This window comes from Calypte anna, chromosome 12, assembly GCF_003957555.1.
Source record: "Calypte anna isolate BGI_N300 chromosome 12, bCalAnn1_v1.p, whole genome shotgun sequence".
NCBI classification, from domain to species: Eukaryota; Metazoa; Chordata; class Aves; order Apodiformes; family Trochilidae; genus Calypte; species Calypte anna.
Genome location: NC_044258.1, coordinates 21,020,723 through 21,048,008, shown reverse-complemented (window position 1 = coordinate 21,048,008; position 27,286 = coordinate 21,020,723). Strand labels below are relative to the sequence as shown.

At 50.4% G+C, this 27,286-nt stretch overlaps 1 protein-coding gene across 2 annotated transcripts in view; it reads left to right on the top strand.

The window, feature by feature from the left end:
- The window catches only part of PLXND1 (plexin D1), a 66,189-nt gene that overhangs the window by 15,660 nt on the left and 23,243 nt on the right, over positions 1–27,286 (top strand). The window contains exons 3-20 of one of the 2 annotated variants that reach the window (XM_030458198.1): positions 837–968; positions 2,477–2,577; positions 3,249–3,378; positions 4,157–4,331; positions 5,804–5,912; positions 6,757–6,859; positions 9,761–9,865; positions 12,061–12,150; positions 12,754–12,847; positions 15,123–15,286; positions 16,359–16,510; positions 16,629–16,728; positions 19,817–19,956; positions 20,652–20,819; positions 21,886–21,976; positions 22,114–22,389; positions 23,273–23,422; positions 26,523–26,637. In XM_030458198.1, coding sequence (XP_030314058.1) covers positions 837–968; positions 2,477–2,577; positions 3,249–3,378; positions 4,157–4,331; positions 5,804–5,912; positions 6,757–6,859; positions 9,761–9,865; positions 12,061–12,150; positions 12,754–12,847; positions 15,123–15,286; positions 16,359–16,510; positions 16,629–16,728; positions 19,817–19,956; positions 20,652–20,819; positions 21,886–21,976; positions 22,114–22,389; positions 23,273–23,422; positions 26,523–26,637 — 2,395 coding nt within the window. The remainder of the gene's footprint in view (positions 1–836; positions 969–2,476; positions 2,578–3,248; positions 3,379–4,156; positions 4,332–5,803; positions 5,913–6,756; positions 6,860–9,760; positions 9,866–12,060; positions 12,151–12,753; positions 12,848–15,122; positions 15,287–16,358; positions 16,511–16,628; positions 16,729–19,816; positions 19,957–20,651; positions 20,820–21,885; positions 21,977–22,113; positions 22,390–23,272; positions 23,423–26,522; positions 26,638–27,286) is intronic. The other variant, XM_030458199.1, reaches the window with a different exon arrangement.

The window sequence follows — 27,286 nt, the reverse complement described above, 5'->3', positions numbered from 1 at the left end:
CAGTCACTTCCCTTCCCTTGTTAGCAGGGAGGTAGGAATTTTCCTTGCTCCCTTTCCATTTGAAGCTGAGAAGTGACTGTTACAAGAAATTGCGTAGCGCTACTGTTGTTTCCTCTCAGCAATGCCACATTGAATTTGCTGAGTTTTTGAGTCAAATGCCAAGACATTCTGGGATGGGATCTGAAAGGCAGGCTGGTGCTCTGCAGCCTCTTCCATCACTGCCAGAGCTTCAGCTGGTGCTTCACCAGGCCAGGTGGGACTGGGCTCTCCCTCAGCAGCTGCTGTGGTCTTTTTCTGGAGGCAGCACGGACAGAAGCTTCTTTTGGCCCAGAGTGACAACACTTACTTTCCAAATGTGCAGGGAGCAGGGGATGATGCCATGTTGCACAGCCCTGTTGCTGTTTTTCATTAAGCTTTGGAAATGTAGGGTTCTTTGTAACAAGCACAGGGGTGTGCATGCAGCCACTGACCTTGGGGTGAAGCAAGGGGCAATGCTGCCAGGGCCTGATGGAGTCTGCCAGGCAGGAGGACAACCTTAGACTAGAGGTTTTCCTCTCAGTCAGAGGGCTTTAAACAGAAGGATCAAGGGCCAAGGCATCTGCTGGCACTCCTCCTGGCCGTGCCTGGAGCCCCAGGAGGCTGCCCTGTGGCAGAGAGCTGGCTTTTCAGCAAAGCTCCCTCTGTGCAGCTTCCCAAGCATGTAGAGATAGATTTACAGTGCTTGGAAATCTGGAACACCATTAGATACCACTTTGATTCTTGTTCATAATGGAGGAAAAATAATCTTCTCCTGTATTTGAAAAACGGTTTCGGTGAGTGGCTTCTTCTCACTACAGATTAATCTGGACAGCACCATGAAGCTTATTAGCAGGAGATCCATTTCAGTGGCTTATGGAGAGCCTGTCCACCCCATCATGCAATTTGACCCTTCTGATCCCACCTACCTCTATGTGATGACCTCCTATCAGGTGAGACCTTCAATCTACAGCAAAATAGTCGTTTGAGCATCATGCCTTTGATTTAGCATTCAGACCTAATCTGGGAGCAGTAACATTTGCTGTAATATTGATGGGCAGAGACAGCAAGTGCAGAGCCTTGGCTGGGGTGTCAGACGACTTTCCAGGGGGTCCTTGTGTTTGTCTGAGGTGGGGGAGTCTCCTGCCAACTGGACCAGTTTGTCAGGCTTTCCCATCTTGGTGGCTTCCATGTAAAAAGAAGAGTGAAAGATACAGGAGCTAATCCCACCTAAAGAGGTGCAGAAATCAGCAGCTGTTGTTCCTATACAGAGACACAACAACAGTGTGCAGGGAGGCTTTAGGGGGTTCCTACAGACAAAAGTATGCCTGTCAGAGATGATCCTTGGGGCAGTGTGTGCTCAGCCTGGCCAGTGGGAGGGCTGGAGGGGAGGAGGGCTCTCTGGAGAGCGGGAATGCTGCAGCAGGTAGGAGCAGACAGTCTCGTCTCCATCAAGTGAGCAGAGGAGGAAGACAAGAGCTGAGTGCTCCAGGCGCTGGCGGTTTGTCCTGAATTACAATCTGATCTGTCAAAACAGATGCACAACCACAAATGTTGTATGTTGCATTTCTGTTTTCCAAGCCCTAATTCCCTGCTGATTGGTCATTATCATTTTGCAGAGCCCTCCTGGGACTCCTCTCTAGCTGATGCTTCAGCCTCTCTCAGCTCAGCACCCAGGCTCTTTGGGCTTGATCAGACACCCAGAGCAGCACCTGTGGTCCTCACCACTGTCTGATTCTTCTCGAATAAACCAGGGGCGATATTTTTTCCTTCATAGCGTCCTGAGGAGTTCCCCAGGAGCTCACCGTTGTTGGGAAGGGGGTTCTGAGCACCATGGGGCTGGGGAGCAGTGAAGTGCTGCCAGTGAAATGGCGTCAGGCCAAGCAGCCCACCAGCCCAGGTGTGCTCACATGATGGGCTCAGGGCTCTCAGTACATCATGTTGTCAGTCATTGCTGTACCTAGTGACTCAGTTTTCCTTCCCAAATGTTTAGAAACTGAGGGAGGAAAGAGCAGAGACTGAGACATGATTTTCCACCAACTGCTCCTGCTGAGCAAGTCCCCAGAGCTACTTTGATTTCTTTACAAATTATGGTTTCCAGAGTGGTTCTGTTTTCTGGCCACTCTGTGAATAGCCAGATAGCATTCGGCTGTCTAGAAAGGAGATTTCTGCAGCTCTGAGTGAAAGCTTTTCACAGAAAGGGACAGGCTGTGAAGCCCTTTCCATCTGATGCATCAGGAAGATGTGGTGTCACTCTCTGTAGCCTGACATCACACACCCACAGCCATGCTCTGCCTGACAAGGGGCAGCTCAGGGCTGTATCTCTGTGCATCCATGGGGCAGCTGCCCTGTCCCTTGGCTGTCCTGACTTGCCCCAGGCTCATGTCCCACGCTGGGGTGGGTTCTGCTAGGTGGGGTTGTGTTGTGGTGTTGGTGTAACATTTGTACTGCTGTGGTGCAGATGACACGGGTGAAGGTGGCTGCCTGCAACCAGTACTCGACTTGCATGGAGTGCCTGGCTGCTGCTGATGCTTACTGCGGGTGGTGCACGATGGAGACCAGGTAGGGTGGGTTGTGTTCCCAGTGTGCTTTGGCCTGTCCTTTGGCCCTCAATGCTGGACAAGAATTTCTGATGCCTTTTGTATTTCCAGGCAGTCACACCACTTTAGACTTTGCCTGGTTCTTTTGAAATAGGCACTTTTCAGAACAATTGCATCTGGTCTCAACAGGCTGGGATGCTCTTCAGAGCCAGGGTCTAACTGTGGCTGCATTGTTATGCTGCAGCCAGCTGCCAGTGCAAAGAATATCGTGCAGGCATCCAACCATGGATGGAGAGAGCCAACACCCTGTTAAAGACCATCTTTTACCCTTGCAGTTATTATTATTCATGAGCAGGAGACGATTGACACTCAAAAGGGGATCTACAAAATTAGACTTGGTATTTACAAATCAAAGAAATGGGACAAAATGTCACCTCTTCAATTCTAGGTTCAGCCTAGCCTGCTGTTGCTTACCATGAATCCTGATGCTCTGTTGATACTGGTGGGAGCACACACTCTCGTAGCAACTAGACACTTTAAATATAGCAGCAAAGCTTTAGGCTGAGCTACATAGGTGGAGTAGAAGAAGGCAGGCACAGGATTTTCTCAGGATCTTCCCTCACAAGGAAGTCAACATTTTTACCACTGGTTTTAAAAATAATCAACCAGGAATTGTTCCACTGTTCATTACAGGTGTTCTCTGCAGCACGAGTGTACAAACTTCACAGGGGCCAACTTCTGGGCGAGTGCAAGCGAAGGGGCAGAGCAGTGCCCCTCCATGAGCATCTTGGAGCCTGAGATTAATATCGACAAAGAGAGCCCGGTGCGTTTGATGGGAATACCAAATTAACCTTGTGCAGTGTACTGGGGAGTCATTACCTTCTTTGAGGACTGATAAATACCTGTGCTCCTTCAGCACTAAGCCTGGCTCCACGTGGCTTGCATGCAGGTCATGGGGTGCTGATAGCTGTTGGGCCATTGAGTCAGGAAGATGTTCCCAAAGCACCTGGAGGTGACCTCCTGCCTGGACACCCTGGAGCCCTCAGGACAGTAACTCCTGAGCCCCTAACAAGACTTGTAAAGCTGCTGTGCCAGGCACACTGGAGACATCTGAAAAATTTTGAAGTACAGAAGATCAGCTGCAGACAGCTAAATCAGCTCATTTTCTCGTTTTGTATGGTTGCTATTTTTAACAACATTTTAATGATATTTTAAATGTTTTCATAAAAATGTATTTTTTTTTAAGACAGGCCCTCTCCCAGTGACAAAAATATCTCTGTCAATATCAAAGTTCTTGACCAGCCCTAAGATAGGGAAATGGCAGCGCTTGGGTCAGAGCCCGGAGCTGGAGAGGGGATCCCATGGGACCCTGGCGCTGGTCTGGCTCCTTCTCCATGACTTTTCCTGAGTCACCCTCCTCAAAAGCATTCTCCTTGGAGGCTTATGGCAAAAAGGCACCCCTGCACCAGCTGCTGGCTGGGAGGTGCAGGCACCCAAGAGCAGGATGATATTTGCTGCTGGTTTAGGCAGCAGGGTGGAGGACAGCATGGGCAACTGATTGTAACTGATTTTTTTTTTTTTTTTTTTTTGTCCAAATCTAGGCCCTGATAATACAAATAAATGGAACTATCCCAAACCTGAATGGAACAAATATTTCATGTGACTATGGAAATAATATCCACACGGTAGCCAGAGTTGCTGGAGATTACGTAAACCAGTTCATTTACTGTAGTTTGCTTCCGCGTGAGAAATATCCGACATTTCCAGATGACCAAGGTATGCAGAGGAAAACAAGCTCAGTTCATTCTAACCACTTTTGTGTACATAACTTTTTGCAGTCTTTTAAATTTTTTAATTTGTCCATTTGTGTGTGCAGATAATGCATACAGGGAAAAAAGACCTAAACTGCTTCTGTTTTATTGAGCAGATGACTTTGAAGCATGGGAGTTTCATCTTAACATGAATTGACAGTGTTTCAAAGCTATCAATTTTTGGTTTAAATATCAGATTTTAAAAGCAAGTTCATGTAGTTATTTTATTAAGACTTGTCTGGTTAGAGCTTCTGTTTTAGATTTAATAGGTACCAGAACAAAAATATTTTGGCCCTGGGGAAATAACATTGTTACTTCTATTGATATTTTCAACTGCTTTTGGTTAATTTCCCTCTTGAGCATGTAATACCTTTCAGGAGAAGTTCTGGAAGAAAAGCAAGTGCATGCCTATTGGAGACTGAGAAACTCTTAATCCCATTTAGGCAATTAAAGGCCAGACTGAAGCGTTGTAGTGTCACCGTGTCTTTAGGTGGCACTGAAGGGGACGCCCACCCTGAGGCTCTGTTGAGCTGGGTTCCAGAGGTGACAAGGATCTGCAGGTCTGGTTGAAGTCAGCTGGGCCTGACCAGATCTGATGGAGACAGCCCCATTCTATAGCTCCTTCTGAGAGGTTCAATGCTGCATTCCAGACTTGAGTGTTTGTTAAATCTTCATCTTTCAAGCCTGGAGTGAATGCTCTATTGAAGATGGCTGACTTCAGTAGGAGAAGAATTAGCCAGTCCTTTTGAAAATTCCACTTTTCATAGGCAAGTTTATAAAGCTGCATTGTTTTTCTCCCGAGCTATCCAAAGAATGGGAGATCATTAACTGTTCTGTATTGTTGGTTGCAGCAATGTCCAAATGAATTTCTGGAATCCACTGTGCTGATTTATTGTACATAATTCTGAAAGAGGCATTGTCTCTTGTCCCTGGTGCTCATATGGCAAAATTGAAGGGAAAAAAAAAAAAATTAAGCAATTTTGGTGTGAGGAGGAGTTAGTGTAGTATGTTGAGTAGCCAAAAAAGGGATTTCCACTCTTCTCTGTGGGTTTATTGTAATGGGGAAAGTGAGCGGGGTTTTAAAACATGATAGCTAACATGTTTTAATTACCACTTTTTAAAAAAATATCCCTTAGCACCAACTGTAAGCAGACAATAATTAACGCTGTTAATTAAAAATTGCACAACATGCTGGAATTTTCTGCTGAAAGTCAGTGTTCTTTGCTGATGAGGGTGATGTAAAGCATTGATTTAAGAGGGAAGAGCTGAAAGTCAGAGGGCAAAAGATGAGTGGTCCAAGCCCTGAAATGCAGCTTGGAGGAAGCCCTGGAGAAAACAAATCAGATTTAGCCCTTGTTTTCCCAAGGGTCTGTCTTGTCTTCTAAGCGTGAGCAAGAGGCTCTTGCAACCCAATATTCTTTGGCTTGATTCTCTCAGACCACGTGGTTGTCGAAGCTGCTCTACGGGTCAACAGCAAGAACATTATCCGAGCCAATTTCACTATCTATGATTGCAAAAGAACTGGAAACATTTACCCAAAGAAAGCGTAAGTGGCCGGGGTGTGCAGGGGTGCAGGCAGGGGTGTGCAGGGTGGCAGGCAGAAGTGGGTGGCAGCAGGGGGTGGGACAGTGGCAGGGTGTGGGGCTGGAAGGGTCCATGCATACACACAGCCTGACCAGGGTCCCACTGTGGGACTGGTGGGGGGATACTGGCGCTGGAGCCTGGGCAGGGTTTGGCAGGGCCATGGTGGCTGTGCTGCCAGAGATTGACAAAGGAGTGTCCTCGCTGTGTCTGCAGCCATCTGGACATGCTGGGTTTTTTTCAGTGTGAATAATATTTTTGTATGAAGCTGGTGCTGTTAACCCATCAGTAGCAGAGCCAGGTTTCCCAGCTGTCCCTGGGGGTGGAGGGAGACAGGGACACCTTCACTCTCTCCTCTCTGCCCTTCCCTGTACCCCTCCTCAGCAGGGTGGGCTGGAGGAAAGGGGTCTGGTGTGTGCTTCTCCCAGGAGCTTGACAGTAGAAACTGCCCTTGGGGACCCCTGGGTCTTGCTGACTGGTGGTCCTGTGCCCTGTGCAGACGTGGGGGCAGAGCCTTTGTCAACAGGGGCATGCTGGCTCCTCAGGGAGGTGGATGGGGAAAGAGGGGTTTGGGGGGAAAAGTGTTTTTTGCTAAGCTGGGAACGAGTTGGAGCTGGTGGCTCATGGTTTGCCATGGCACTGGAGATGGTGCCGCCAGTTCCCAGGCAGAGGACAACCCAGCACCTGCTGCAGATGGGTCTTTCTGTGAAAGACTGAGCACAATGTGTGAGGATGGGCTGTATGGCTGAAGGTTGGCTCCCCTGAGCAGCCCAAAGCCTGGTCTTCTCATGGTGCCTTTGCCATTGCAGATGCACCAGCTGCCTCTCAACACGGTGGAAGTGTCACTGGTGCCCCTCCACCTATTCCTGTGTCTCCAATCACTCGCAGTGTCACGACGTGCTGCAGATGAAGGTAAGGGCCATCAAACTTTGCTTCTTTGAGACAATTTCCTATGTTGCCAGGCTGTTGCTGTGGTTTCCATCCTCCCAGCATCTCTGGGTCTCTGTTAGCCACTGGCACTTGCTGGCCATGGTTTGTCCTGGACTTGAGTAATGCAATAAAGAGCAATCCTTCACAATTCGTTTAGCTTTGACTAGGCTGTTGTGGTGTGTTAATAACTTGCTGGAGCACCACTGGTGGTGCTCATCTAAAGGAGAAATTCTCCCCTTTCCAAATTACAGCTTTAATAACCCAGAGGCTCAGTGTGTTCCTGCTTGTGAAATTTAAATTGAAGTTAATTTAAATAAAATTGGCTTTTTAGCAATCAATCTGCCATAGAGCCAAGCCAAGCTTTTACACTGTAAGTTGAATAACCCTTTGGCAGCAGTGTTCTGCTCTCATCTCAGCTTTTCCAGTGGTTCCCTGTGCTTGTCTCCAGTGGGAGCTTGGCCCCATGACAAGCCTCTCACCCTTTGGGGCCAGCCCTGATGTCTGCTTCCCTCCACTGGGGAGCAGGTTAATGGCTGCAAACGCAGGGGATGGGGAAGGAGATGGGGCACTATGTTGCACTCCATGCAGTTGTGTCTAGCATAGAACTCTGGAAAGATGGGGATCCCACAGGTTGGTCCTCCATCCATGGTGTTAGCTAGGGCTGGTGTGTGGCATTTCTCATTAAATCTAGAGGGAGAGCTTGGGCAGCAAAAGGACTGCTGGAGCAGGTTCCACATTGTTGGATTGACTTCTCCCATGACAAAGTGCCGCGTAGCCTGCAGCTTGGCTGGCAAACACAAAAATTGCCTGAGATAATTTGTCTCCTTTGACTTAAACACAGCTGCTTCTGGAAAGGCAAGGCAGAGCCAGACCTTGCCAGACCCTGGCTGGGGAACCAGATCTTGATGGGTTGGGCTGCCCCCTTGTTCCCTGCTGGATAATGCAGAGTCTGGCCTTGTCCTGTCCTACGTGGAGCTCTTGCAGGAGGGACAAGCAGTAAAACTGATTGTTTGAGGGTAAAACCTCCTACCATGCCTGTGCCACTTGTAGGAGCACATGGGGCTTCTTGCATGGAAGCCTGGCCATGGAGACCGTGTGGGACAGTGTGGCACAGGACACCTGTTCACATCACCTCAGAGCAAGGGACCAGAGCCAAGGATACCTCTGGCAGCGATAACCAGATAACCAATGTCTGTCCTTCCCTAAGGAAAACTGTGCCTACCCTTGCTTTCTTGCCTCTGATCCTCCTACTCCAGGAGTATATTTGGTTTGGATGCTACACCTGGTTTGGCCATATTCCTCCTTTACCTCTGTGCCTTTCTTAGCTCTTCCTGCTGGTTTCCATGAGCAGCCTGCAGGATCAGGTGCTCTGTAGCCCTGGAAACACGGTGCCTTGTCCTACAGTCAGAGCTTGCAGTACACAGACCATTGTTGGCGTGGCTGTACCTGAAAATGGGTCTGCTAGGAAGCCAACGTTGCAAGGCTTCATTCGCAGCATTTTAAACATTCAGACTGCTTGCCCTGATCCAGACATCAATGATATAATCAGCTGGAAAGTTCTGTTTTTAGCTGCTGATGAGCAGCGGGAGAAGGGGCTGCAAGACAACAAGTTAATCAGTCCTCTAAAGTGTATTTTTCTAGCAAGCTGCACTAGCTGCTGTGACATGCAAGGACACACCAAGCCGTAGGAGCTTTTGCATGAATTTCCAATTGTAGCCCTGCTGGCTTTATTTTTAACTCTTTTGATTCCCCTAGAAGAGGCTTGGGACTGAAATTGCTCTCCAGTGCTTTGCTTTGTTGCTTTACTTCTCTTATCATGTGCATCTGTTATTTAAAGTCCTCGTTTAGGTGGCACCAACTGCACTTGGCTGAGTGTCCTGGTAGGAATGAGGCATGTTTTCCAGAGTCAAATGGGCACTTCCAGATAGTTTCCTGATGCATAGGTGGTTCTGGGGAAGTCATGACAGAAACATCATGCTCTCTGCATGTCCAGCCCCGAGAATGTGTCCTGCTGGTCACCTGGGCAGGCAGGCTGTACTGCTTACCAGAGGAGCTGCAGCTCCATCTCCAGCCGGGTCACAGTGGGGTAACCCCTGCTGGAAGCCAGAAGGAAATCTTGCATGCTGCAAATCGTTCTGCATAATGGACCAAATTTGTTGTCTTTTACCGCAATGGCTCCACTGTCAAAAGCATTAATGTCGTTATAGCCTGGGGCAATGGAGAAGCTGGCTTCGTTTCTGATGTAGTTTTGCAGTGCGATTTACATTTCATGAGACAACAGGATGGGCTTGTCATACTGACCTGTCAGCTCCAGTATCTGAGCCATCAATTTAAAGTGAGAACAAAAGCAGGGGGACAGGTGACCTTTTAAAATCGTTTTTCAGCTTCATTTAGGCCTTTCATTTAAGCTGCCCTACTGCTGCAGTCCCCTTGTTGAAGCCCCTACTGCTCATTATACCCTTTCCCTGCACACACGCATGCACACACAAACCCCTGCACACTTCTGAAATGACACTGGGCAGGAGGGAGGCTGCCGGAAAGTGAAATCTCTGCAGGGGCTTGCAGAAATGTGCATGGTGATGTGAGAGACATCGGCTTCCTGCTGGTGGGGGGGGGGTCACACTGGCAGATTTGCCACTGGAGATGGCAATGCCTCCTTTTAGTATCACTCCAGCCCCTTCTTCTGACATTTAAATGCATGTTAATGCCCAGAGCAGCAGCTGATGAGTGTGTGAGCATTTGCTTTTCACCTGGGAGTGCATTTTTTCAGCACAGGAAGATGGAAGTGGAGCCTGGGGGCTGGCAGCTACCCACCTTCCCCAGCTGGTGCAGGAGCCCACCCAACTAACCTCTCTCTTCTTTGTCTTGTTTTGTATCTAACAGAATAAAATTGACTGTCCACGAATTGTACCTGCCTCACTGGACCCAATGCCCACAGGGGTGTCTCGAGATATTACCATCTCACTGGCTAACACAACTTTCTCCCAGGTAAATAGTTCCTGGAGAGGTGGGTAAGCTTTGTATGAGGCCGGTCAGGTGTGCAGTAAGGCAGAGGAGTCAGCTGAAGGGGTTTTGGTATGAGCTGGGTTCTGCCTTGGGAGTAGGTGATGGGTTTGTGTAAGCAACTGGTGTCTGTTAACGAAAGGTACTGGTGGAGTCCAGCCACCCCAATGGTAAGTGGAGTGCACAGCAAAGCTGCCTAGAGATGCTGTTTGTGTCCAGGCATTCCCCAGGGATCTCCATGCAAAACAGGCACAACATCAAAATATTGGAGTGAAATAAAAGTTCCTGGTTTCCTGGTGGGTGTTTGCTCCACCACAGAGAGCACCAGTGGCATGCTGTCCTGGTGCTGTGTGCCAGCCTGGCCCCACTGCCTCACACTCTGGAAGGAAGGACAAACCCACAGCTTCAGGCAGAGAGTCCTCAACTGGCCAAACCACTGCTTGAGTGTAGCGTGGAAACATTTTCACTTTACTTCTAGTTGTCACTGTGGAGGTTTTTTGGGTTTCATTTTGTTGGTTTTGGGTTTGGGTTTTTTTGTGAAAAAAATCCTTTCTGTGCCATATTCTGGCTTGTTAATTGTAATAGGGTGAGAAGCAGAAGTGGACATCAAATGGTGCGCTCAGAGATGTGTCCCATGCCAGGAGGAATCAGAGGAATTTGGGGCAGGGAGGCTGGACATTGGGAGTACCTCTGGCCAAGCTCTGGGATCTGCAGACAGCTGCCTTGTGTCATTTTGGGCTGAGTCTTTTAGCAGAGCTCATGGGGCTGGCTGGCCATGTCCCTGCAGAGGGTACTGGTACATAGGACAGCCAGGCAGCTCCTGTGGGAGAGGAGGAGGTTGGGAGTGCTGGTGGAGCTGTTGGCTTGCATGGCTTCCCCAACCCTGCCCTCTAGCATGGGGCCACAATGAGCCACAAATTCCCCGCCTGGCTGGGGCTGCTGTTTCCTGCAGGGTCCCAGGCTCTGAGAAGGAGGATGTGCCCTCCACAATCAGCAGCAAAGGGCGAGAAGTTCTTCTTCCTCTGTGGGTGCTGGAGGTGGCTGAAGGGGAAGCAATACTGCCTGTAACCTGATAGGAAATGGAGTCAGCAGGAAAGGGGCTCTGGCACGCCAGCTTCCTCCCTCCACCATCTGCAGGCTGTCCCAGGGCCCTGGCAGGATTTCTTCTCCTTTCCTCTCGGCAGGGACTCACGAGCACTGCTGGAGCTTGGACCATCAGACCCACATGCCTCGGCCCTCAGCTGCTGCGAGGGCACTGCCCGGCGGGGTCAGGGGTCCGGGCCAGCAGAGGGGCAGGGACTGCCTGGGCACAAGCTGTGTGATGGAGGAGATTCCAGTTTTCCCTTCTGGCTCCATGTGTGTTCACTGAGCCAGCATCTGCCTGCCAGGAGTCTAATGCTTTCATGTCTTTTATCAGATCCATTGGTTTTCAAAAGGTGGTTAGACCTTAGTAGTGGTGGAGCATCGACCTGCTTAGAGATTGGATTCTTTTTTTTTTTTCCTTCAGAATACTCCACAGCAGTAACTCAGGTCAGGATTTCATCCTTGTGTTATCGGGAAACAGCATAGAAAATCTGCCTTTGAACATACTCCCGGCTGGGTCCTCATTTGAATTAGAGATTTGCTCTGTGCATGTTGGGAGAAGAAGGAAGGTGGCTTTGAGCCCAGATCATGCACTAGTTTGGGCTGGTTTGGGTGAGGCAGCTTGGGACCTACGCTGGTTCTTGGTCTGCATTGCAGTACAAGTTCTAAATGCCCCCAGAGGAACCCAAGTACCTGTAGCCGGGCCAGACAGCTCTCCCAGGCTGTGCATGCTGTGGGTCAGGAACATCTCCTGGTCTGCTCATGCTACAGGTCAGACATGTCTCCCAGTCCATGTGCCATGTGTCCTTGGCTCCAGGAGCAGAAACCCTACACCTGGTTGTGATGTTTGACAGCAGCATGCTGCGCGACAGCAAGGGCAGGGCTTGGGTTCATGTGCCTGTGCAGAGCAGGATTAATGCAGCACAGGCCCCTCCCTGTTTACAGTATTGGGTTCTGATTTTCTGACTTGAACTGTGTCTCAGGTACTGATGACAGAAACAAGGTGAGACCTGGCACCATCCATATTGGTTGAGCAAAATGTTGAACTGCATGAAACGGCTGTTGCAGCCACTCTGCCCTTGTGTCCCCTCCTGCAGGAGACAGCTCTGGAGTGCCATTTTGGGACAGATAGGACGTTTGAGGCCCGGTGGGTGAACTCCTCCACCGTGGAGTGCATTCATGTGTTGGTGAGTCTGGGGGGTGGGCTGCCAGCCCCTGCTCTGCTGGGGCTTGGGAAGAAGCTGCTTGTTTACCTTCCCAAATGGAAATAGTTCAGCTCAGGCAAAAAATTTGGCCACCTTTCAATGTTGCTATTTCTGTAGCTTTTATTCCAAGCTAGGAATTGCCCTGAGAAAATGCTCCAGCACTCATGTGGCTGCTGGAGGGAAAGCTGCACCTCCCAAGCACAGAATGTTTGGGCTTCCACTGATCAGTGGGAGAGGAGCACTTGTGTCACCTGCATAACTCTGCATTGCAGCCTGGTGCTGAGGATGCACAGACTGGCCAGTCTGTTAGCTTTCCTTTTTTCCTGTTCAAAATAGCTGCGAGGGCTCAGCTCTTGCTGAGGTGTGTGCTATGCCCTTCATTTGGACCTCAGCAAAGCAATTAAAACAGAAAACAGCCTTCCTTTCTTTCTCTTTGCTAAAGATGTGTGAAGATGACACCCTTCTGTACTGAGAAGCCATGGCCTAGAGAAGCCTCATGAGCAATGTTAATCCATGTAGTCTGTGTGTGGAACATCATATTTTACCAAGTTTCATAAGCTCTTGTTTGTAATTTTGTGTGTGCAGCTCCACACAGCAGAAAAAAGCCATCTCTTCCCAGTGAACCTTCAGCTGAAGGACAGACCAGACAGATTTATCGACAGCCCAGAGTTGATGACAGGTCTGAGTTGAAAATATTTTTATTCTGTTCTCATCTGGTCAGCTTCAATGACTCTAAGATCCTGCCCAAGTTTATGGGTTCAGAAAAGAGACCATGGCTCAGCCAGGCACAACTCAGTTCTTTCTGTCAGGCACATGAAAAAACTGCATTTTCCCTGAGTTGTGTTCATGTGAAGGGGTCTCCAGAAATCAGCTGGATGTCTGCAGACATCCCCTGTGCACCCGGGGAAGGTCAAGGACTGTCCCTGTGCACGGGCAGTGGTGGGGTCTGCGTGAGGGGTGGGCTGAGCAGAGCCAGGGAGGAACTCTTAGAAGAGATAAGGGATGAGGGGGAGGGCTCTGCATGGCATCAAGGTCCAGCATGCTGTAAAAAGTGAGTCTTTCATTTTTCTCCTGTGCTGAGAAAGAATAAAAGGTGTAGACACATTTCACCCCTGTCCAGCTCCCTGTCTCTGGGAAGAGCACTGGTGTTCCCATAGGAGCCCTTGGTCCGTCAGCAGGCTCAGGAAGGCAGGCAGTGCTGGATCAGGAGTGTGCTGGGCCAAGGTGTGGAGAGAGGATGGGCCAGGACAGGGATGTGGTGGCTCTGGTTCTGTGCTCTGGCCACAGGCAGCAGCTCGGGGCACTCAACCTACTCAGAGCTGTCAGCAGTTACAGTAGAAGGTACTGACTGACCTGGGTGCAGAGGGAAGGTAAATGTCTGAGGTGAGATTTGTTCTGGGGGATAGCTGTAATGGTCAGAGAGACACCATCAGCCCCTGGCCAGGAGAAGGTTTCCCCACAGAGAACCTGTGTCAAGGAGGCTGATCTAGGCAGGTGTTCCCTGCTGGTGAAATAACCTTTGAGACAGCAGCACGGGCAGGCAGGAGACACAGCTTCCATGAGGAGAGGTGTCTGCGATTCTGAGATACAGAGCTGACCCCGAGGCGAAGGGAGGGAGATCTGAGCTAAGAGTATATTCCATGTGTGAGAGGAAAGGCTTCATGCTCAGCGTAGGTGGTGATGGGAGCGGGAAAGGCAGCAGAAAGAGTGTGGAATCCCCTCCCAAGCGGAGGAAGCACTTGCTCACACGGGCTGTGTTTGCAGCCATTGGAATTTGCCAGAATATCTGGAGATCCCGTGGGACTGCCAGGCTGCTCCAGCTCCTCCCCACCTCCATCAGAGCGGGGAGAGTGAAATTAAAGAGGCTGACTTGCAAGCAGAGACAGATCTGCCAAGGCAGTTATAAATGTGTGCACCTTTAATACCGTGTTTAATGGAATTACTGTTATTAGTGTTTATTATCTCAATATTCTGTAGCTTTTATCACTAGCTGCAATTTGGGTGTCCACTGAAGGAATCCCAGCTCTTTGCTGGTGGATGGGACACCAGCCAGTGTAACTCACTCGGTGGACTCAAGAGAAGGTGAAATAAACTCCTTTTATTTTTGGATAATGGGCCTGAGACCTCCTGTGATGCCGAAGAGGTTTCATTAGCATGAGCACAGATAGATGGGGTTTGTTAGTTGCTTATGAAGTGCCTTGAGATCCTCCATGAGCAGAAGTGCAAAGTGTGACTGTTTCTCTGGTTTATGTTCTCCTTCACTGTCTCCTCTGGGAAACAGGGTGTGAAAGCAACATTTCCTGAGTGTTTCTGGCTGTTTATCTCAGCAGATACCCACACTCCAGCAGCAGAAATCTTTAGGCTGGAGAGGAAATGTAACCTAGGGCGCCAGCAAAAGAAGAGGTGAAAACAGTGTAGAAAAATGATGTGGAAGCTGAGCTGAGCAGATCAGAAGGGAGAAGTCAATGAAAGGGGCCTGTGGTCACCAGGGGGAAGGAAAGAAACTGTAAACACTGTACAAAGCACTGTAACTATCCAGTTTTTGTCAGGAGTGTGGAGGCAATGTGATTGCTTTGCTAACAGGATGGAGCTGGCTTTGCAAAACACCTTCCCATGTGGATGCTGAGAGTTGGAAACACACAGCAGAAATTGACAAAAGGTTCCGAGTTTGAGTGTTGTTTGTTTTTCAAGGGGAAGAAAAAGGAAAAGAAAGTGCTAAATTATATTGCTGTGAGAACAAGCACCCTTGTCCTTCTGGGAAATACTCGGGATAGCAGCCAAGCACTGCTTCATCTTGCTGTACATGCAAACTGCTCTGCTCAGCCGCTGGATTTCAGATGTTGCTTGGATTAATGTAGCTGGGGTGGTGGGGGTGGTGTTGACTGCCTGAAGGTAAGCGAAGCTGTGAAAACCTCAGGCCCAACAGCTCATGCCTTTTGTTGTCTCTGGTTTAGTGGAGGTGTACAACTGTGCGACAGGCAGCGCAGACTGCTCCCAGTGCCTGGGGAGGGAGGACCTGGGGCACCGCTGCCTCTGGAGTGAGAGCAGCTCCAGCTGCAGGCTGCAGAGTGAGCCCCAGCACACCTCGGATGCCTGCCCAGCTCCCGAGATCAGGAAGGTAAGACCTGAATGTGAGGTGGAGAGCAGCTGTGGCAGGGCAGGGGGCTGCAAGGGGGAACCATGCTTTGTCCCTGGCATGGTCAGGGTCAGGACCAGTGCTGAATTATTCACTGCCTTTCTGTGCTGTTGAGTCACCTGGTGTCAAGGACATCCTGCTAGAGCCTTCATTATGTTAGTGGGAAAAACAGCACTGGCACAGTCTAAGTGTCCCAGAATTCCTGGGGTTGGGAAATGGGAGAAGGATTTGTAGGGTTTGAGGTTTGAGGGCGTCTTATCACGAATAGTGTTTAATGGAGCATAACTGAAATGTGAATGTGAGCACTATCTCCAGGCACATGTGCTCTGCAGTTCTGCTGAGATTTGGAGTGGCAGAGGGACCGTGTGGCATTAGGTCTTTTGAAATGAGTTTTATTTAAATTGTAGTTGAATGAATGTTTGGGTGCATTTGGATCTGGAGTTCTGCTTAGAGGTGTTCTATGAGCCAATAAATTTGTCCCTGACAAGTAGCAAAAAAAAAAATATAGAGCAAATCTTAAAAGGATCTCCCTAGGGAAGGAGAAGCTGGAAAGGCAAAATAGTTATTAAGACCATCAGTATTGGTGAGGATGTTCTTTGGGAGATGTGCAGCAATAGATGCTTAATATCTGGATGCCATACCACTTCATGGAGGGGCTGCCGAACCCCCTTGCCTGCCCCTGCCCTCTGGTCACCATGGGAGAGGGCTGCTCCCCTCAAGGCCATCCTTCCCCCACACACACCAGGTATTATCAGCACCTGCTAGAAAAGAACGGAAGGAAACCATAATTCCGGTTGCAGAGCATCACAGGGCTCCCTTGCTGTTCCCTTAGCAGAGTGTAGCTCGCAAATCCAAATCCTCCACAGGCAGGAGAGCAAACAAACCCCCACAGAGCCCTTCTACGGGGGGCACTGAGTTTGGTGGTGGGTCCTGACCAGCAATTTTATCTTACCCATGGGGGGGCCAAGTGGGATGTGTGCCCAGGCACAGGCTCGGGGTTGAAGGCCAGAAGCTCCCTGGTGGTTCTCCTCCAACCTGTGCCTTGGTGCTGCAGATTGAGCCGCAGCGGGGGCCTCTGGAAGGGGGCACATTGTTGACCATCCACGGGAGGAACCTGGGCCGACGCTTCAGCGACATCCTCGGTGCTGTCCGCATCGGCAGCGTGCCGTGTGTGCCGCTGCCCGACAGATACCTCGTCTCGGAGGCGTGAGTGTCGAGGGCCAGAGAGGAGGTCCCTGTCCCCCTCAGCTCCCCTGTCCCTCCCCATCCCCACTGCTCGCCCCGTTCCCTTCAGCCTCCCCCAACCTCCCTTTCCCTTCTGCAGGATCGTGTGCCAGACTGGAGAGGCTCAGGAGGCGTTCTCTGATGTGCTGACGGTTAACATCAGCCGGGAAGGGAGGTCCAGGGAGCGGTACTCCTACGTGGTGAGTAGCTGTCTCCTGGCTGTGATTCTCACATTGATATTCCCTGTGGCCCCAACCCCCCTTAGGAAGAGGATCTACCACAGGGAGTGTGTGGGTCCTTATTGAGCAGCAGGCAAGTTTCTGTGCTTGTGGAGCCCTGAGCAAGGTCTGTCAGAGCTGGGCTGGATCATGAGCAGGGCTGCAGCACAGCCTTACTGCAGCCTCAGCTCCTGCAGCGCTGATCACTAAGCCTGGCTCCATCATCATTTCTCCTGCTATAAAAAGGAGCTAATTTTTCTTTCTGCTCTTTTGCTAAAGTGCCGTTACAACCTGTGAGATTGGTGAGGCTTGCAAAGTCTCCTTGTGCTGTGTGAGTTATGTACCACAGACTCACATTATTTAGAACAGATTTTCCTTGCTGCAGAGATTTTCTTAGCTTTTGCATGGGAATAACGTGAAGGGATTAGACTTGAGCTAACCCCATGGCATTGTACAAAAAAAAGCCCCTTGTAGCTATGTGCTTTACCATCTCACAAAGATAACTGCCACCTCTATAAACCTGAAAGTAGTCCATGCAGCTCCTACAAGGTCTCTTGTCTACAGCTGAACATGGTCAGCCCCGTGTGTCCAGGGCAAACACAAGAGGATGGGTGACCAGGGCAGACTGTTAGCTCAGAGCCTTTGTGCTTCTGCTGGGTAAGAACAGACTGTGCTGCAGTCTGGTGACTTGAAAGATGACTTCAGCCCCAGGAAAGGACATTTTCTTCCTTGTAGCTGTTGTGAGAAATTCAAGGCAGGATCCTGGAATAATCCCCCACCCTGTAGCTGATCAGGTGCTGGGTGTTCAGTCAGGAGAGGTTTACAGAGCATGCAGCCAGATGGGCACAGCACATCCCTGCACCCCACAGCAGAGCTGGGCCAGGCCATTCCCATGGTTTCCAGGTATCCATGTTCAGATCTAAAATGTCTTCGAGATCCATCAGTCTGGAGTGGAGCAAGTGCCTGCTGTACTTGCTGGGGTACAGCCATGGTACCTTGGGACTGGGATTTCTGGTGCCTGGCCATCAGGATGTGTGTGCTGACTCAGCCATATCAGTTGCTGCCTGGCTGATTGTCTTCTTGATGAAGCGATGAAGGACCTGAAGAGTGGGAAGGGGCTGGGCAGCTTCTTTGCTAGCTTTTGACATGCAAGGAAAAGCTCTCTCAGGAAACACCTGTAAAAAGCACCAGCACTAAACAAAGCAAAAGGAGCCACAGCCAGTCATTGAACTCAGCCCAGGTCCAAGAGAGCTGTGTGTTGGCAACTCCTGAGCAGGCTTGTGACAGAGGCTGTCCTCTTGGAGTGGGAGAGGAGCTGTTTTCTGCTCAGGTGGCACAGCAGAAAGCTGTCTTGTGTCTACCTCAGCAAGCTTGGAGAAGAGATGAGGCAGTGCCCTGCTCTGTGCACATCAGGGAGTGAAGCTCCACAATGTAGCTACTGCTCTGTTCCTCACCAAGAGTGGCTTTCACACCATTAGCACACTAAGACATACAATAGCTTGAAGATGGAGCAGACTACACCATGCATGACTGGTCTTGGTGAGACCCAAGCTCAAGCACTGATAGCAGTTTTACCTGAAGAAAATCTATAAGACTTTTAGAATTGCCCTTCAAGAGCAAATCTTTTGTAAAATACCAAATATTGTGTGTGATACATCTTTAAAAGTCCCCTTCAGATGTGCATTGAAGGGACAGTATTCAGCTGTAATTCTGGGGAGGAGGGAGAAACACAATGAAAAGACTTTTCCAGAACATTATGGCAGGCTAAGGATGAGCTGAATTATTTGCAGAAGTTGCAATGGAGGCCATCAGTGCTGACAGAGCACTGAGAGTGGTAGCCACTGGCTCTTGCTGAGGGGGAGAGCTGGGGGGCTTTGAGGGCTGGGGGGCTTTATTGATTGATAAATAATCCTCTCTGCTGTTGTTGTAACTGCAGATTTGAAAGCATGGGTTAGGGGCCAAGGGCAGAGGAGATGACCGGCTGTAGGCACTCAGAGAAATACAGATTAGCAAAATGAGTCCTGTGGAAATGGGTAATGGTCAGAAACAACTGAGGAAATGGCTGCAGAGAAATGAAGCAGTCTGAGTGTAGGACAGGGGCAAGGATAGCTATTTATAAGCATGTTTGTGTGGCTGGATTGACAGGAAAGGTGCCATTAGCACCAGGCAGAGTGAGCAGCTCAACCCATGCTCCTCACTGCCCCAGCTCATGTGGTTTTCTGTGGGGCAGCAGCAAGGGATGGGCTGTGGAGTTGAGCTGTTCAGTGTTTGACTGGGAATTACCCGGCATCTTATGGAAGGGCATTGAAATCATTATTTGCTCTGCCCTTGGTGTCAGATCCAAACCCAAGCAGTGAGGTGGCCCAGTGGACTCTCCTGGGGTGCCCTGTGTGGCAGGCACAAGGGTCAAGTCGTGCATTAGTTATCAAAACCTCAAGCTCATGAATCTCAAGAAGATTTCTAGGGGCTGCAAGTGCAGATAACATACATGCTAATTTCTGCTGAAAATGCTGAGAGGCAGTGACTTCCCCCTTAGTTCCTGTTGCCTCAAGAGATTCAGAGTTGAAGCTTCCTTAAAATGGAGCTTGATATTCAATTATCTAGACCCTGGTGGCTGGTTTATAAATCTCAAGGTCATCATCCACAAGGGCTTTAGCATTAGCTTCACATTCGGGAGGAAATGGATCTGGAAGGGAGAGATGGTGAGAGCTTGAATGAAGGAGACGTTTCCTGTTGTTGATAGACTTTGAGCTGTAGCCAGATCTGGATCCTCCACTGGAAGTCTCAAGGGACTGGTAAGATCCTGGGCTCCAGTTTGGACTCATGTCTCATTTATCACCAGAATTTAGGGACTGCATAGAATCACAGAGTTTTTACATGATCTCACTACTCAGCACTTGTACCTGTCTCCTTGTTCTGAAACCTGGCAGCAAAAGCTTTTGTTATGCTTCTGTTTCACAGCCTTACAATGCTGTATACTTAAATTTACTGAAGCAATTCCCTCATGCAGTGTGAAGTATCCAAATGTGACTTTACTGGCATATAACACAGATTTCCCCTTTGTTTCTAGCTTCCTGTGGTGCAGTCCATAGCCCCCCTGAACGGCCCGAAGGCTGGAGGAACCAGGGTGACCATCAGAGGCAGCAGGCTGGATGTTGGCTCAGAGCTCCGTGTCCTCGTCAATGCCTCCAAGCAGTGCACTGACCTCAGGTGGGACCATTGGCAGAGCCAAAGGGTGATATTGTTCCCTAGGAGACTGCTAAGAGCAGGGTTGGGGGCAGCTCTCTGTGCAGCTTTGGAGCCATGTGTCATCCCCACTATGGGATCTCCCTTGACTGCCACTGACCCCTCAGCCTGGTGTCCCCAGGGCCTGGGCCGAGCTGCCACATGGCGCCTGACACCAGGAATGGCCTTGGTGTTGGGGTGTCATGGTGGGGGTGACCAGCAGCAAATCAAGTGCTGCTCAGTTACCTGACACTGCCAGACCCCCCGGGTGGTCTGGAACGGGGACTAAAACCCTGGGAGTGAAGCAGAACATGGACTTGGTTCCCAGATCTGCTGGAGGCAGGAGGGACCTGCAGGGTGGAAAGAAACCCCTCATGCTGTGTGCTCCTGTCCTGTCAGTGGGGAGGAATGGGATCCTGCCCCTTCTCTTTGGCTGCACGGGACATCAGGCAGGCAGCCCTGGATGGTGCGTGCTCAGAATTACTTGTTAGCAGGCAATGTAATTAACAAGTGACTGGCACATGGCTGGAAGCTCTATGCCTGTCTCTGCTGAGCACAGTGCTTCTCCCATGGGGCTTCCTGGAGGCTTGGGGCTCCAGTGCTGTGCTGGGGACTGTGGTGCTGGCTCTGGTGCTCTGTCTGTGGTGTCTCTCTGGAGCTGACCCTGCCTCTCCCTGCAGCCGCAGTGACAGCACCATCACCTGCACCATGCCATCTGCACAGATCACCGCGGCTGTGCCGGTCTGCGTCCAGTTTGAGAACAAGTCTTGTGCCAGCTACAACATCACCTTCAAGTATGAGAGGAACCCCATTATATCAGACATCAACCCCAAAAAGAGCCAGATCAGGTGAGGCCCTTCCTCTGGCAGGGACAGCCGACTTGTGCGGGATTTGTGGCCCTTGTTGAGATCAACATCTTAGTTTTTGCTGAATGTAGAATTGAACAATGCTCTTCCATCGAAGTGCAGAGATAATTGGAGTACCATGATGTAGCTTGTGAGCTCACCCTGTCTGTGCTTTGAGCCATCAGGCACAGAATAGATCCTGAGCAAACCCCGTGTGGGAGCCCCTGGAGTGACTGGATTTCAGCCGGGAGGCAGGGGACACTATGGGGGCTCTGTGAAGTGCTGTTGGAACACCATGACTTCATTCCAGAGCTTTGGACCCAAAGTCGTTGTGACTAGAGTGGTTTTGAGAGGATGGATTTGTACCTCCTGACTGTTCCTGACAGAGACACTCTGAACATATCAAACATGATAGGGAGGAAGGGAAAGGTCAGCTCGGAGTAGAGTTGCTGCTGTCCAGAGAAGATGGGCAGTGCTGGTTCTCCACCCTTTGCTCTGCCTCACACCATGGCCCTCGTTACTGTCATTGAGAGGCCCCTGTTTCCCATTCCCCAGGCAGCAGATCCAAAACAAAAAACAACTTTCCTATTTCCATCTAAATAAGAAATGTCTGGGAGATGCAGGGTCCCTGTCAGCCTGAAAGGAGTCTTTTCGCTCTCCAAGACTCACAGTTCTCTACTGTGAGGCAGCTGGTTGCTGTGAGACAAGGGTAGGAAGTATGTCCTGGCCCTTGCTATGGGAGGTTGGAAGTCGACCTTGTCCAGTGCTGTGGCTGGGGCAACCTGCTGTGTATCCCTACTCGAGGCAAGGGGGATAGTTTGCTGCAGCTGCAAGAGATGTTCCCCCTTTCCACCACAGCAGCTGCTGCTCCTCCTTCCTTCCTTCCCTCATACCTCAGCAGCAGTGTGCTTGCTGCATGTAGGAGGAGGACTTCGGCTGTTGGGTTGCCTTTTCTGCACAAGCAGCTGGGAAACATCCCTTGGAAAATGACAGCAGGGAGACCCAGCCATGGTTGCTGCTCTGTGTTGTCCTCTACAATCACCCTCTCTTTCTTACCTTCTCCTTGAAGTGGGGGCAGGATCATCACCCTGGAAGGAAGAGGCTTTGAGCTGGTTCAGAATGTGTCCATGATGGTCCGTGGCATCGGCAGAGACCAAACGGTGTGTGTCCCTGTGGAGTGTCACCAGGAGCAGGCTGTGTACCCAGGGCCCATGCTGCAGGCTGGGCTGGGAGCAAGGCTGGGTGGGAGCACTCAGGAGGTCAGGTTTTTGATGTTCATGCTCTCTCCTGCTTCCAGAGCTGTAAGGTTCATACCGATACTGTCATCACCTGCCCCTCTCCAGCGGCCTCCAACATCACTGCAGGGAGCAAGCCCGCGCCCGTTGATTTCTATCTCAATGGTCGCCTCTATGCGGACGAGCGCCTGGCCCTGGATGAGGAGATGTACCCTGAGGAGGCCTTGCACATCAGCAAGTTCAGCCTGGAGTACTATGCTGACCCCCAGTTCTTCACAGCTAAGAAGGAGAAGTGGATCAAGCACCACCCTGGCGAGCCCTTAACTCTGGTCATACATGTAAGTGAGTGGCACTGACAGCTCTGCTCCTTTTGGGGTGTTGCCTGCTCCCCACTGAGGAGCTTGTCAGTCCTCAGTGCCAGCACAGTGACCATCCACAGAGGCAGGAGGGAGAAGAAGGGGATGAGGATGGGAGACGCAGGAGTTATGCAGGAGCTCAGCCTGCTTCTCTCTTCATGTAGCCTGTTCTGAGGATGACCTTAGAGGCATGATGGCATAGGGCTGTATTTGAAGGAGGTAATAGCAAGAAGCTAAATCAACTACTGGATGTATGAAAAAGAATAATGTACTGGCCTGAAATTGGGCAGGCACTGCAGAAGGTCCTGACAATAGGTATTTATTCCTGCAGACACAGGTCATGCATTCTTTTCTTGGCTACTGAATTCAGCTCAGTTAACAAGGAAGTTGGGATACAGCAGTTGAGTGCTTTGGACAATGTGCAGCAGTAATTCAAAGACCATTGTTCACTGCAGGATATCCTCAATGGCAGCAATGTGCTTCAGAAATGCACTCCTCTTTCTCAGGCTCTGCAGACACATCCCCTGGCCATCTCCTCTCCTGTACATCCTTCCCCTCTCCCAGGTGGGCTCTCAGATCCTTATCTGTGGTGCACAGCAGGGCAGATCAAAAGCAGATTTTCTCCAGGTTCCGTGAGGGGCTTGCTCGTTCCATGCCTCATGCGGAGTGAGGAATGGGAAACAGGAAAATGGGGAATGGCCCAGTTCTGAGTTTCCCGTGGAGCGCTAGAAAAATGTCCTTGGAGAGGGAGAGTGGTCGCAGGTCTGAAAAACAGCAGGGAATATGGAAAGTAAAGCAGGAAGATCCATTGCAATCCCAACTGCTGCTCTAGAGATTGACATCCTGATTCTATTTTTGTTATTAGAAAGAGCCTGACAGCCTGGGCCTGGAAAGCAATGAGTACCAGGTGAAAATTGGACTGATCTCCTGTGAGATCCAGATTGTTTCGGACAAAGTCATCCACTGCTCTGTCAACGAGTCTCTCAGTACCTCGGAAAGGCAGCTGCCAGTGACGGTGAGTGCCTGCAGCCTGCACAGCCCAAGTGTGTGGGGCAGGAGGGTCCCTGCTGCCACCCCTGCCTGCAGGGCAGGACCTGCAGAAGGCTGTGGATAGGACAGACACAGCACATCGTGTGTGAGCTGTCCCGGCATGGGATGAGGGTGAAGGCAGAGCAGAGGCTGCCCTGAGTCACGGTGAGGGGCTGCCCTGCTCGTCAGCCCAGCTGCCTGCTGCAGGGGGGTTGTGTCAGTTCTAAAGGCTGTGGAACACTGTGAAATCCCGGGGCATGTGAGGTTTTGTCACTTGCAGTCATTTTCTTTCTGCCCTCCATGAGATCTGTTTGGGGATTTCCATGCAGTTTTCCATCAGCTGGCCTTCTCCTGCAGAGGAGCTTCAAGGGGACATGAGGGTCCCACCCTCACCAGGCTGCAGGAAGCCCCTGGAGATGGGTCCCTGCGTGTGACCAGAGAAGGCAAGAGGGGAATGCAGGGCTGGAAGCATTCAGGTTGCTTCCCAGGGGCTGCTGTTTGATCACTGCCAAGAGTTTGGCATTATCTTTGTGTCTGCAAAATTCACAGTACATTACTGTCCTCTTTTCCACAGGGGGCTTGACTTTAGTGTTCTTCTCTCCCTCAGTTTCCCTCATGTCTTGTGGAGCCCATTGCCCTGCAGGCATGTGGCTAGGGCTCTCCATATCTGGCAAGAAAAAGCCTCCATCTCCATGGTGTGAAGCCATGTTGGCAGTGGGGTGGGAGCCTGCAGGGTGGGCAGGGAGGAGGAGGAAGACTCTGGAGGCAATGGAGGGGCAGAGGACTTGTGTGGCCAGAGGAGAGGACACTGACAGGGCTGTCCAGTTCACTAGCTACAGTCTGTGGTGTGTGAAATCCTGTTGCAAACTGGAAATGCGGAAATGCAGAAGTAGCAAAATTTCCCAAGTCATTTTAATGGAAATTTTAAATAGGGTAATTTTGGTTTTAGCAAGAAATGAGAAACAGGGAAATCCCTTTGGGGGAGAAAAGGAATTTATGAGTTTGCGAGCCTTGGTTTGACATAAAACTTTCAGGGCAGTGCTCTGGTATAGTCCCTAGGAAGCAGGAGAGTGATACTCAGCCCTCAGCCCACATGGCTGCTAAGAGTGTACCAGCAGTGAGAGTGCAGCTAAATAATCAACTTACTCTCATGTCTGTGTGCACTTATTAAACCCTTATAGGTGGTTTGAGTTACTGCCTGCTGGCCATGTCTCAGGCAGCAGCTGCCTTTGTAACATACCCATAGCAGCTTCGATGAGATGGGGCCAGGCTGGCACAGGAGTCCCACCAGGTTTGCCCCCAGGACAGCCCTGGGGGCTGTGGAGGCCTTGCTGCTTGTGGGGATTCTCTCTGTGGCACCCTGGGCACCAAGATGGTGCCACCTTCCCACAAACCAGAGTATGGCTCCCTGTGACCCCCAAGGTGTCCCCAGGAGTCAGAGCCTCTACAGCTCTTCCCAAGAGTGGGTTGTCCTCCAGCCCCAGCTCTTCTGGACCTTCCCAACTGCTGGTGACAGAAAATGTTGCCATTTAAACTGCAGCCTGATTAATTCCCCTTACAAAAAATTGTATTGGGTTGACCTGTGCAAATAAACAGGAGAAGCTTGCTGAGGCCTTCAAATCCACTTTTTGTTCACGACCAAACTGTTTCAACACTGAATTAAACAGCAAGCGTGGGATTTCTCCTCTGGCAAACGCAAAAGGTTGAGTTGGTGGGGTAAAAAAAGGCACAAAACACATTAAGAACTTGCCTCATTGCAGCATTGCAGCAAGAGGTGTAAATCATCAGGCTAGGCAGGGTGCTGTGCAGAGTCAAACAAAGCTCTGCAGAGGTTTGTCCAGCACTTGCATCTCCCTATCCCCATCCCACATCTCTGCTCGCAGCCAGGGGGCACTGGGGAGGGCATTGAAGCCCTGGCTGTTGGACACTGCCCAGAGGCACCACCCCAGGAGCCACCAGAGTGGTCTGGAGGGGTTGCAGGTGGCAGGGCAGTCTTTCCTCTGGTGGTGGTGAAGGGAGCAGTGCAGGGGTGGGTGCCATCAGCTGGTAGCATCAGTGACACCACCAGAGCTCCGGGGAGACAGGGCTGGGATTTCCCAGCAGGCAGGGAGCTGTGTGCTACACCATGTTTGATGCATGGATAGGGGGGAGGAAGGTCCTGCTCAGGGCACTGCTTTGTCCCAGCTGCTGAGGGCTGACTGTGATCTAACCCCAGTGTGCACCTTTCCTGGAGATGCTCTGTGACATCGATGTAATAATAAAATTATTGCATCTTTTCCCTTCCTCTTTTTTTTTTTTTTTTTTTTTTTTTTTTCCCTCTCCTCAAGTTTGTCTCGCTTCTCATTCCTTAAAAGAAGTGAAACTTGCATTTTTGGAGGCAGAAGACTTGCATAGTCACAAGTTTTTCATATCAGATGATGCTGATGCCCCTTTCATCTAGGGGCTTAGGGAGCCTCTGATAAACAGTGCCAAGTAAACTGTCCAGCCTGCCTGTGATGTCTGCTGGGCTCTTCCCTTCTGGGCATCAGGAGACCAAAGCACTGAGCTGAAGTGGTTTGTGCTTTGGAGCAGAGCCAGCACCTCCTGACACCCAGTCCACTGCTTTAGCCACAGGATAGTTAGTCCTCTCACATTATTTATTTTTATTCCATTGCTTTAAATACTTTGAAATATAAATAAAGTTTCTTTACCCTCCTTCTCCTGAGTGGCAGCAGTTCTGCTTTTGGAGGAGAAAGAAGACTGCAGCTGGGCTGTAAAGGCCATTCAGAGGTGTAACAGAGTTGATGATGAGTGGAAGTGGTTTTCCAGTAAAAGTTGTAGAGGCAGTACTGTGAGGCCTTGGTTTCCCACTGTAGCACGCAGGAAGGGAATTGGGGTCTTTGAGACACACCAAATCCCCAGGGTACCTCAGTGAAAGGCACAGCCCAACTTCCCCATGAAGCCTGGTGGGCTGAGCCAGCATGGTCAGCGTGTCCTTGGCCACGTTCTGCCAATCCCTGCCCAGTGGCCTCTCCTGCTTGGCCTCTGAGCCATTTGGTAACATGCTGCTGAGCTCCTGCTTTTCCTCCCTCTTTCTCCCTCTCCAGATCCAAGTTGGAAAGTTCAACTACACAATTGCAATGCTGCACCTCGGGGGAGGAGAAACTGCAATCATTGTCTCCATTGTCATCTGCAGCATCTTGCTGGTCCTCTCTGTTGTAGGTAAGGGAGCAGAATGACAGTTTCCAGTCTATGCTGAGGTTCTTCTCGTTGCATGTGGAAGAGCAGAGGACTAACTCACAAGTTAGGAGAACTCTGAGTGCTGCAGGTGTGCATTATCTGAAGCTGGTCTGGGTGCAGCAAGTGGCCATGCTTCTTTGTGCAGGACCAAGCCAGTACCAAAGCCTCCTGCCTGCAGCATGGAGCATTTTCTGGCTGACCCCCTCAGTCAACAACTCTAGCCTGCAATTTTTATAAACTTACCCTTTCCATCCAGACACTTACAGCTACTCTAACGCAAAACAAAGAAGGGTGTGAGAAACAAGCCTTGGGCTCGTACTGACTTGAACAGGGCTTGCTCACAGGAGTGACTGTCCCAGACCATCCCTAAAGTGCACCAAGCTGTCTATCAGCCCAAGGTTCTGCCACCAGTGACAGGTGCCTGGCAAAGAGCATGAAGAGCAGAGCGAGTGTCCTTACCTCCAGAGCTGGAGCAAGACAGAGCAGTTTGCCAGCCCCACTGGAAGCTGTGCAACACACCTGTGTTTGCTGGCTAAGGTATCTTCTCATCACATGCCCAGAATGGCTGTGCAGCAAGAAACCTGTCAGCTTACAGCAAATGAAGTGTTTCTAATGGTGATTTAATTTATTT